General features: G+C 38.1%; 1 protein-coding gene across 1 annotated transcript in view; it reads right to left on the bottom strand.

Moving 5' to 3' along the window:
• Positions 1–12,733, bottom strand: part of RPH3A (rabphilin 3A) — a 180,598-nt gene that overhangs the window by 155,147 nt on the left and 12,718 nt on the right. The window contains exon 3 of the mRNA XM_075835143.1: positions 890–1,036. Coding sequence (XP_075691258.1) covers positions 890–1,036 — 147 coding nt within the window. The remainder of the gene's footprint in view (positions 1–889; positions 1,037–12,733) is intronic.

The following is a 12,733-nucleotide window of genomic DNA, read 5'->3' as shown; positions in this document are numbered from 1 at the left end:
TATCCCTGAAAGCACTGAATATATTATATAGATGTGCATATATAAATATGCCCAGATCACAATAACATGAATATCACAACATACTATACGCAGAAATGTGTTAACACTCAAGTTATATGCGCAAATCTACTTATAGTTATGTACAAGAATAAATTATAATGCAAAGACTGACTATCAGCACATGTACTTATGCCAGTCATGTTTTACATGAGGATTACATATTTTGACATTTGGCTTTAAGATTGACAATAAAATTACACCAATGTCTTAAAAAAGTCTGATCCCACATCAGTCTTGTCAAAAAGGGAAGTATAAAAAAAAAAACAAAAAAAAAAACTTCCTATGTGTATGATCAAACACAGTTCATTCAATAGAAATTGAACTAAAATAGAAATAAACTTTCATTGCACATGTAAGTAAGCTTACTGTGGTAGAAGCGCGATCTTGGAGCTCCACAGTTTGTAAAGGAAGCAATAATCATAATGTCATATAAGAAACTTCCAGTACAAACACTAGGGCTACGGGGAATCAGCGGAACACAATCTTCGGTTTCCTGCAGCCTGTACTCTGTCAGTGCACTGCATATACAGGGTCTACTAATCTGCAGCGGTTTTATATATCATCATGAGTCTTTAATGCATTGACAGAATACATGCTGCTATACACAAAAAAGCTGCAGTGCAACTTTTGGGAATACGCAATTCCTGGAATCCTGCAGGTTTTTAGCAGACTTGTAAAATAAGAATTTCTGGGGAAAAAAGATTAATAATAATTGAATTACAATTTTCTAATGCATTAATTATACTGCTTCCAAACCAGGGCACTTGGTACTTCAAAAAAGCAAAAAAAATCACAACCATATGAAGCTCACAAATACAGTTTGACTCACCCAATCCGTTCTTGCTCCATTTCTTCCATTTTGCTAGCTCTTGCTATAACTCGGTTGATAACTTCTTTCTCTTCATCAGTCAGGTCTTCATGTTTTCGTTGCCGGTCACCCTGATTACCCGGGTGCACAGACCAGCCGGCATCGTGTCTACGAAGACAAGCAGAATATTTACCAAGCAACATATATATTGCATTGCAACAAGTTTTTAGATGTTGTAAAACACTTGCTATTTTACAGATGCTGTACTCACAAATTATCAATTTAGAGTCATTTGGTTTACGTGTGAAAAATAAGTAATTTATTGATAAGTTCAGTATAAAGATTTATTTCCACTATCTCCCTTAAATTGTAGAAAAGCAGAGGACCTAGAAACCGTTTGTGTTTTATTGAATTCATAGCCATTTCGGTTTGGTCTTTTACTTTATTGTGCTTATTATTGTATTCCATATTTAATTACAAATAGTGAATATCTTAATATAAATCTTTTATAACTGTATTTACAAATCCTTGCATTTATTAAGATTGAATTTAATGGCAGGCAGCCTATAAACTATCTGCTCTATGTCTATTATCTGCAATGATACATAAATCTGTGATAGTTTAAGCTTCGCTCTAAAACACCAAACCACAGCAAAAGCTGGACATATACATGTTATTTTTGTCTCCTGAAAAAGCAGAATTTGATAACTTATTTTCAAAAATCTGTTCAAAAATTCGATCTGACATGTTAGATTTTTTTTTGCCCGTTGTTCGGTTGGTCGTTGGCAATACTGTCCGTACCAAATAGAAGCAAATTAATAGAAGCCCAGGTCACAGATCAAGGCACAGATCAATGGGTGAATTGTCATTTTAACTTAAGTCATTGCCATCTGGAAGGACAACTTTAATAACAAGTTATTTAGAAATTGGCCGTCTATACTGTATCTAAACAGGTCTGAATAATTAGTGATCAGTTAGTATAACGGTCTAAATCAGGAGTAATGTTCGGAGATTGTTAACTTTCTCGTTATTTCTCCACTGTAAGCATTTTGAGAACAGGATTGTAAAAATATAGTATCTCTGGCCCTGTTACGCAACTGTTAAAATGTCATATTACATAGAATTAATGGAACTGTTTTTTTTATGTAGGGCGCTGTGAACCCTTCCAAGCATAGTGGCCTGAAACTACTATTGAAATGTATGCCCAAAGGTCTATATACTCAATGTCATACAGTGTATACTTCAGTTGTTCACTATGGCCTGTCCTATTGTGAGTCAAAAAATTTATATGTAGGATATTACTTGCTTCTTGGCACTACTTTTTAACCTTTGCAAGCATGTAATGTATGCCGAATATCTCTATCTATATATCTCTCTCTCTCGATATATATATATATATATATATATATACATACATACATACATATATATATAAATACATGCATACATATACATACATATATAAATACATATATAAATACATGCATACATATATATATATATATGTATATATGTATGCATGTATTTATATAAAATTAATTTCTGTTGTCTGATGTATTTTGTATGTGGCATGTTCTTTATGCATGGCCAAACGACTGGACCAATCTACACCAAATTTGGCACATCAGTAAATCACGCACTTCCGAAGGTTTTAGACCAGCTTTCAGCTCTCTAGGACCTACTGTTCGACATATTTACAAAAGCAAATATGGCACCACTGGCTTCCACATCAACAACCTTCCTCCATATCACATGACCCATATTAACCAATAGAAGCATGCAGGTCCTTCATTCATAGCCTCACTCACATAATCACAGTTTTAGACCGGGTTTCCATAACAACCAAGCCATTTTTTCATTACTCGTCGTGTTACTCTCCGTAAACGAACTGTACCTATATCTGTACCTATAACTGTACCTGATCTGAGTATTCTCATGAATTGAAACCCTTTCATACCAGTCATGCCTCCAATAAGGAACCCTGCACTTTGCCACAGGAGTCTTTCGTCTAAGAGCATGGCTGCTGCCCGAGCTGCTGAAATCGCTCAACAGAACCAAGCCCGTGGATTTCAGCATTCTCATAAATTGAACCCCTTTCAGAGCAGTCATGCCTCCAAAAAGGAACCCTGCACTTGGACTTTATTGGATATATTGGCTTCATATCAGTAGGGAATTAAGTTTTTAACCACACACACACAAACAACAAACAAATGGACCAGTGTAATAGTCAATGTCTGTCTGTCCTCTAAATGCCTCAACCATTTGACCACAAATTTAGCACATATGTACATCGGGTGTTAGGGAAGGTTTTTGTAAATGTCTCAACCTTGCCGTTGTCCTCTGTTATAAACCATTATAGGGAATGTCTGTTTGTCGTCCACTATAGGCATCCAAACACCTGAACTGTTTGACGCCAAATTTGGCACGTAGGTACATCGAGTGTTCAGGAAGGTTTTCGTAAAGGTCCTGACCTTGCTGTTGTTCTCTGTTATCAGTCATTATCACATGGTCACAATCCAATACTATAAAAGTGAATACAGACATTCGCTTTTATAGTAAAGATGTTTTTATCTAGCAGTATCAGGTAATGCACTTTACAAGATAATCCTAGATAGAAACGTACAGGGGAGCGGTTACCCATAGCAACCAGATTAGGTATTTAGGAAGTTAAAATCGAAATAAACAGTGTGCAACTGCCGGGGTAAATAGGACTATTAGCGATTTCCCCGTAAACCAAGAAAATACGAGGGCATGGATTGACCTCCTGGGCACCTTAGGAACAAAGCCAATGAACACACAAACAGACAGACCGACACGTTATACGCCGGCAACACCGGGTACTTTTTCTAGTACTTAATATAAAAATAATTGTTCTTGTTTTATGAATATTACTCAAATCTGCCATGATCTCAGCTCTATTCTGTTTGAAATACTTCTAATGTACCTTCTATTGAATTAAGGAAAGGTAGAAATATTTTTCAGCCTGACCTGAAACATTAGCTTGCATTCAGAATCTATTATTTCCACTTCCTAAATAAGATCTGCAAGCATGAAAATGGTTGTTGACATTTGAAAAGGGATAGAATCTAGATGATTCTGTGCAACAATGCATTTCTTTTTCCAGGCCAGATCTTATCTGCTTATTTCTATATAATCTCTTCAATTACACACAATTATTGTTCCACCTCGTACTTCCTTTAAAGGAAGGGTGTCGCAATTTTTTTTTTTTATATATCAATTTTGCTTTTAGTGTTTTATTAAAAAATGTTTTATTTATTTGTGTGTTTGTGTTTTACTTTTTTTTATTTCTGCACTTTTTCTTGTCTATGGGGGCTGCCATTTTTTTTTTCATCTCTATGTGTCGATTAACGACACATACAGATATGGAATACAGCCCCATAGAGAATTCGAACGGGACCCGTTCCATTCACTATGCTGTACGCCGTCTGTGTGGGAACAGTCCAAATGGAAGGTCTTCGGCCGAGCGACGTCCGGCGCCATTTTCTTGTGGACCGAAAGCTGCGGCCGGACAGTAAGATTACTACTTCCGGTCGCGGCTTCCGGACTTGTGTTCTAATGCAAGCACTTGGAGCGGAGGAAGCAGACGGAGCGGATGGACCGGAGGGAGCGGCGGCGGCAGGAGCAGGTAAATTATTTCTGTGTATGTACGTGTTTTAGTGTGTGATTACCACTGTATGTAAACCTACTACACTGTGTGTTAGCTCATAAAATGGCGACACACAGTGTAGGAGGTTTGACCGTTCAATCCCCTCCTTTCTCCTGCCACTAGCCAGGATAAGGGAGGGGGGATTCTGTGAGCTCACTAGAGCGAGTGTGTTTTCTAAAATTTTGCAGCATAAAGCAATGTGGTTGCTTTACCACATGCCAATGCTGCAATTTTGGAAATTGCTCCATCTAGTGACCAGCACTAGGAAATGTTATAAATTAGAATCTAATTTATAATATTTCCTGACTCGTGAAAAAATAAAAAAAATTAGAACAATGCTTAATCATTTATACACTGTTTAACTAAAAAAAATAATAATAATTTTCTAGCGACACATTACCTTTAAGTCAATTCTTATGTATACAATTCCATCTATATACACGTTCATAGATACAAAGCAATACTAAGCCATAGAGAATAACACTGATCTTATGTGCAATCGGGGGAGCAGTAAAAGAAAAAAAAATCAGAGGCAGTGGCGTAGCTATAGGGGTCACAGCGGTCACAACTTTGACCAGGCTGGTCCCATGGCCCCCCACACCACATCTATCCGCAATAACAGTATACTTACCCTCCTCGCTCCAAGGTCCGGTCCAGGTGCAGCTCCTGTCTGCTGGGCCCTGTATCTAATCCGATGATGTGTGATACTGTCTGCTAAGTCGCTGTAATCCTATTCAGTGATGGAGCTATAGGTGTCATAGTCTTATAAATATAATAAATTTTGGGGGTCAAAACATACGTCTTGGGGCTTGTGCTCCTGAGGTCTTTTAGAAACATCCCTGGCTGCTAGTGCTGCAACGATGGGTCTCTTAAAAGACCCAGCGATGCAGCTGAAAGCTGCGGGCCACACCGGCCAGGATGAGAAGTTGGGGCAGTTCAAGAATAAATTTTGCAATGGGGCCCATGAACCTTTAGCTACACCCTTGATCAGAAGGCTTTATTTATAGTAACTGCTGCCAGAGACACTGTAACACCCTAAGTTAAGAAGAGTGACGGACAATGTGACTACAAAGAAGAATTAAACGTCATGAAGCATATCACATGATACCTTTGAATTACCAGAAGGAATTAATGAACGGAGCAAAAACACCTCCTATTTTCATAAGCATATGGGGTGCACTTAAAGACTAAGTACACCTATGAAATGGATTGAAAATATATAGATAGATGATAGATAGATTAGATAGATAGATAGATAGATAGATAGATAGATAGATAGATAGATAGATAGATAGATAGATAGATAGATAGATAGATAGATAGATAGATAGATAGATAGATAGATAGATAGATAGATAGATAGATAATCAGTGAAATTAGTGCAACTTTCAAAATATTTTTTATTTTTTTACTTTTTCAGATACAGCTGCTTTGTGTCCTATAAACAGAGCACATGTATCGTGCGCTGACCTAAATCCATTAGGTCTGCGGGACTGACAGGTTCAGTGAAAGCGGCTCCTGCGTATCAGACCCACTTATAAATCAATCACATCTAAGTTATGAACTAAACCCGTCAGTCCCGCGCACCTGGCACCTGGTTTCAGCACAAGACACAGCTGTTCTATATACAGAATATAAAGAAGCTGTATGTCAAAAAGTAAAAATAATTTTTAATAAAAAGTATTTCGAAAGTTGCACAAATCACACTGATAGACATTTTAATTGCAAAAAAAACAACAACAAACTAATTCAAAGGTGTTCATAGCCTTTGTTTCTCCCATGTGGCAGTTTGGGGAACCATTTAGTGATTGTGTTTGCACCAACTAAATTAACAAGACAAAATTAATAGGTCTTTTGCATTAACATATCTAATCTTCTTAGTAGCTTGGAGCTCCTGGGCCCTAATGCAAAAACTAATAATGGGCCCTTCAACTACATGTACCATTTAGAATACAAGTATCTTCTTTTGTGGCACCAGAGCCGACTTCTACCTCTTCATTGTCAATGAAGTACCTTATAAATAAACTAATGAAGTCAGAGAAAGAAGATTATTTGAAGGAATTACAAAAGCAAAATGTGTCAGAATTCTGCCTCAAATTGCACTGAAAAACGAGCGTACATGTACATTTATTATGCATTTTAGGCACTTTTTAAACCTCAGTCGAGAGTTTTGAAAAGGGTCTAGAAAACGAGGTGTGGCTAATAGGAGACTTAAAATACGCCAAATTTATCATACAGCTATAATTTGGCATAGTTTCTGCCTGTCTTGTCTAGTTTTATCCTGCCTAACTTTAAGACCGTATTAATAAATATCCCCCTAAGTTTTGTGCGAAATTTTCTCAAATGAACACAATGCAGATTGGGACAGTACTCCTCTTAAGCTCATTCAGAGGGTTCAGAAAGTGCCCCATCACCCTCGGCCCCTAAAGTTCAGCATGATAGCTGTCAAGTGGATAATAATTAGTTTCATTGTCCCCATTTACGCCTTTCCCCAACAATCACTATTATTTATATAGGGAAACACTTCAAAATTTGAAGGAATATTATTGAATTTCTGTAAAAAAAAATAAAAAATAAAAATCATAAATTGTGCCACACTTCTCAATAGCGCCAAAAAGACAGCCTACTTTCACCCCAACTCATTGTCCCTCCCCTTAATATGGAAAACTGAGAAATATATAAAACAAAATTTAGTAATTTTCATCTCCTCTGATTGGAAGGCAACTGGCTGCAGAAGAAGCCCACTGTTGTCTACAACAAGAGGACAGGAACATTTCACCCAGCTCTCTTTCCTTAGCCCCACTTCTAAGTCATCTGTCAGCAAAAAATGAAATCCCCCGGACTGACAAACACTATGGGCAAGTTTTTCTTCTGTTTACACTTATCATTTGTTGCTAGGTTTAGTATTCATTTAATTATTGAGGGAAAACTTTGTAAGAACAAAAAAAAAACTTATTGTATGCCATATTCACATATAGTGATGCTAAAGGTAAGAAATATCACAAACCTAATATTAATATTTATCCACGAATTACTACATTTCTAAACAGACATTCATGAGATGCACCATGTCATTCAGCAGAAACATGAATTGTATCTGTAATTATCACAATTATCTTCCTTTTCATGAAACAGAATGAAATAATGTCACAGAACTTCCCTGTTGCATTAGAAGGCAATTACGAGATCTGGGTTATCATTATTTGATCTGCCTCATTACATCCACAAGAAAACCATCTGTGTCTTGTCATAAAATACACCATTCCCCTCTTCATTCCCTGCCTATTTCTAGTCACTATGGCCCACTCATCTAGTGGTATTCTTCAAAGGCCTCTGTGAAATACATAAAAGCACGAGTACTTTGTAATCCCTACAAGCTCAAACGTAGCCAAGTTTAAAAAAAAAAACACTTTCAATGCTTATGAATATAGTGGAGACTATATAGGATGGACTGTAGCTCCACAATTCTTATTCTACAATATGTTATCCAGACTTTGCTTTCTAAGGTTAAGTGTTTTTTGTTGCCTTTTTAACATGCATTTTTTTGTTTTGGTAGATAAACTCCCATGACTCTCAATGGCATTTCATCAACGAATATAAAAAAAAAAACATGTTAAAAACGCAACGAACGTGCACAGTGTGAACCCAGCCTTAAAAGGGTAACAAGGTTTCAGCAAATAACGCTTATCACCATTTTCAAAATCTCTGGTTGCAGTCATCGACCTTCATTGTTTAATTCCAGGGGATAAAAATCTGTCCTGCTCATGTGATGATCACACAGGTGCTCGGCTCGGCAGAAGACACTGCTCTGACACACACACTTTAACGGTGACGAGCCGCGCACCTGTGTGATCGTCAAAGTGAATGAAAGTCAAATATTATTTATTTGAATAATCTAGAATGTAGGTTGCCGGTATGTCAAATTCTAGGCAGTGTGTAGTTCCGTGGCTAAAATAAGACTGTATGGCATGATTTATACTGTAGTATATAAAGAATAAGTAATTCATTAGGTCAAGCTCAGATTGTAGGTATAATGGTAAATTTACATGTAGCGTAAATACTGTGGAATTTTCGTCATGATTTTCTGTGCAGAAATTCTTATCTTTTCACAACATAAGTTAAAGGGGTTATCCGGGGAACAAAAATTGCTTTGCACTCATATTTTTATGTAAAAAGATGTCACTTACTAATATACTTTAATTAAAAATTCGGTACTGAATGGTGCCGTTCAAGCCCGGTGAACTGTTCCCGGAAGTCCTGGAGCTTTTCTAATATTGATGCCGACATGGCCCCACGTGACTGAGGGCTTGCTTCCTGTGCGGTTCGTGTCGGCGTGTGATCAGTGGCATGACCGCAAGAGGCAGTCACACTGTCTATTGCTGGAGTCCCCGAGCAGAGCATCAGCTAGCGCTTTGCTCAGGACTCCAGCACTGCTCCCGACATTTGGTCAGTGACTTCAGGGGTTTCCTATAGCTGGAGTTCCCAAACAGACCATCTGCTGCCCTTTTAAGCCTAAACCAGGAACGGAACCCAAGATGAAGAAATATATAAAGGAAGGCTTTATAGGTCTGCTCTCCTGGATCCAATTCTGGTTTTGACTTAAAGAAGTATATGAAAAATCTGCAGAAAATCTGGCCTAAACACTGCGAAATGCTCTGACTGAAATTCTGCAGTGTTTATGCTATGTACTGAACTTGCACTAGATTACTCTAAGGGTAAATGTGTGACTGAGCTAAATCAAGTCCATTTCAGCAGATGGGCCAAGGGGTTCGATTATCTGCCGCTTATTCCACACTTGACAGTGGGTGCCACAGCAAGAATATTTGTCTTAGTATTGAGAGAAACAATAGGGCAGTGCCTCCGTAAAAGAAAATATGCTGGGAGACAATTATAGCTTTATAATAGAATAATCACCACGTCTTGTCCTGTCATGTTCTTCTGCAGACCATCTAGTTAGATTTACAATTGGCCTGCCAAATCATAGGATCCATCACTCCAAGGGAATGATCCAAATTCTCAGTTTAATACAAGCCCCCCTGTTATTCTATAAAAAGGATGTTACTAGACAACCCATACAAAAAGGCAGATAGATGAAAGGTTATTGTAATACATACAGTATCTTGTACAGCATTTGGATCAGACTGTGTTCCTGATAGGTTACTGTACTTTGACATCACATCAAAAAATACCATTTGAGACAAATGGTTGATCTAAATGCTAGAATGTTCGGGCATGTAATTTCAAAGATCCCGAGGCTGCATTTGCCTCTTTCTATCAGACTCATATGTACGGTTCGAATGTGCTAGCGGCAAAGTTACATCTAGTGGCATTTTTTTTTTATTACTTTTATGCAGTATAATCAAGATGTGGTTAATCATGGTTCACTTATGAGAGAGCAGAAAATGGCATGAAAAAAAGCAATGTGGCTTGAGCATACGGAAGACCATAAAGAAATTACAATATATACAAAATGTTCAAATTCGCTCACTATTGTAACTTACACAAGACCTTCTAGGTCCACCACAAGAAACGACAATTGTTTGATTAATCTGGCGCTAACATAAAAATATAAATAAAAACATAGAAAACATACAATGCATGTCAAGGTTCACACTATGTATCATGGAACCACAAAATATAGTTAAACCAATTACCTTTCAGCAATGTCTCAGCATATATGTATTTCTTTGCAAGTATAGCAAACGCCTCTTAATAACTGTATCACATCTTTTGGCTGGTCATGTGCCACAATTGTGATGTAACAAACTCAGTCGTGCGACATCCATCCCCACATCGGACATAAAATAAAATTATACACCCCTTACTGCTCCGCTTTGCTTCTCCCTACCAGGTCCCCTCAGCATGCTGCGGCTCATACAAGGTCCCGATGCCGAGCAGTTTCAGGGTTTTTGCAGCACTCAATGTCATCAGTGCTTCATCACATACAATGCTCTGAATCAGCCGTCTGGCATCAGTACTATATATGAGCATGGCATGCTGAGGGAGCCTGAGGGGACCCAGAGAAGTGGAGTGTTGATGTGAGTAAACATTTTTTTTTTTTAATTTAATTGTCCAATGGGGATGGAGAAGAATGGTAGTCTAATAGGGGGCAAAGTACAAGGCCCCTTCCTTGCTATGTCCCACAGATTAAAATTTACGCCAGCTAGCATCTGGCATAGATTTCCACTATTATTTATGCAAGTTTTCTGAAGTAAATTCTAATAAATGTATTGGGTCACGGTGGCACCGCCCCATTTGGTTAGAGGAGGGAGGCGTAAAAAGCCTTAAAGAAAATTGTGACTTTCCTTCGCCAGTAAACTTGTGTTGAATGGTTGATAAACTCCCCCTATTGTGTTTTGTGACATGGTACGTACATCCTCCTGTTGGTAGTGGTCATTAGACTGTGGACAAAAAGGGATGCACATGATCAGCAATCCCGCTCCATTAGGCTATAGCATTGAAATAAAGCTCAACTAGTATTAAAGGGTCGAAAAAAACATATCTCCCCCGTCACACCAACTCCATTGGCTTAAACTTGACAGTTGACACCAGGTCGATGGATTTATTAGATTATGCTAAACGATAGCCCTATCAAGTGCATTGGACAGCAGAAATTCAACATTTGTCAAATAGGAAATGTTTTTCCCATTTACAATTTTATAATATCATTATTAGGCTATGTTCACACTGAGTTTTTTTGACGAGTTTTTTGACACGGAGACCACGCCGCAAAACTCGTCAAAAACTGCCCTAAAATGCCTCCCATTGATTTCAAAGAAGGGACATGCCCTATCTTTGGGTGTTTACGCCTTTGACCTCCCATTGACTTCAATGGGAGGCAGAGAAGGCGTATTTCGCGGCGTTATATGCCCGCGGTGCTCAATGGCCGCGGGCGAAAAACGCAGTGAAAATCGGCGTTCAGGGAGAGGAAAATCTGCCTCAAACTTCCAAACTGAATTTTGAGGCAGAAATTCCGCCTGCAAAAAAACTCCGTGTGAACATAGCCTTACAGTTTTTAGCTGACAGCAGTGGAAACCAATGTGGTCCTATGCTACTATTCTCTTCAAGGTTCAACACAGTGTGCATTCAGAGATGCTCTTCTGCTAGGTCTAATAAAGTAGACACTAAAGGTGGAAATTATTAAGCTATTTGCGCCAGTTGTGTGGCATAATAGAGTTGGAAATTATGGCGCACGTCATATATGCACAATAATATGCAGCTTTTTCTCCTCTCACCCCTTTTCAACAGTGGCAAGAAAAGTAGGTGGGGTTAACCAGGAGGGTGGGGCTAGCAGGTTTTACGACAGTTTTAGTATTTTTAAAGACAGAAATTGGTGCAAATTGTAGCGCAAATCTACACCTGCTAATGATAGGTGTAGGTTTTATTTGCGGTCCTTAGGACTGCCCGAGATGCGCCAAATTTATTAACTCATTTAACGCATTTCACTCGAACGAACTTCAGTTTAAGACTAGTGTATGAAACGCCAGTCTTAATAAATTTCCACTTAGAGTATTGAAGAAGGGATAAATCGTCAGGCCTGAATTTGTGTGACCCTCAGCTACACTATACTTTTCCGAATCACTTATTTGAGGTGAATAAATCCACCCAGTTTCATCTACTCTGAAGTCCTGGTGCCGTTATTCTGTTCCATGGTCATATATATATATATATATATATATATATATATATATATATATATATATACACAGGGTGGGCCATTTATATGGATACACCTAAATAAAATGGGAATGGTTGGTGATATTATCTTCCTGTTTGTGGCACATTAGTATATGGGAGGGGGGAAACTTTTCAAGCTGGGTGTTAACCATGGCGGCCATTTTGAAGTCTGACATTTTGTATCCAACTTTAGTTTTTTCAATGGGAAGAGGGTCATGTGACACATCAAACTTATCGAGAATTTCACAAGAAAAACAATGGTGTGCTTGGTTTTAACGTTACTTTATTCTTTCATGAGTTATTTACAAGTTTCTGACCACTTATAAAATGTGTTCAAAGTGCTGCCCATTGTGTTGGATTGTCAATGCAACCCTCTTCTCCCACTCTTCACACACTGATAGCAACACCGCAGAAGAAATGCCTCCCGATCTGACCCCCTTAGACTTTTATCTTTGGGGTCATCTGAAGGCAATTGTCTATGCTGTGAAGATACGAGATGTGCAGCAACTGAAACTACGGAT

This window comes from Rhinoderma darwinii, chromosome 1 (genome assembly GCF_050947455.1).
Source record: "Rhinoderma darwinii isolate aRhiDar2 chromosome 1, aRhiDar2.hap1, whole genome shotgun sequence".
In the NCBI taxonomy this organism is placed as follows: domain Eukaryota; kingdom Metazoa; phylum Chordata; class Amphibia; order Anura; family Rhinodermatidae; genus Rhinoderma; species Rhinoderma darwinii.
This window is presented reverse-complemented; position numbering and strand designations above follow the sequence as displayed.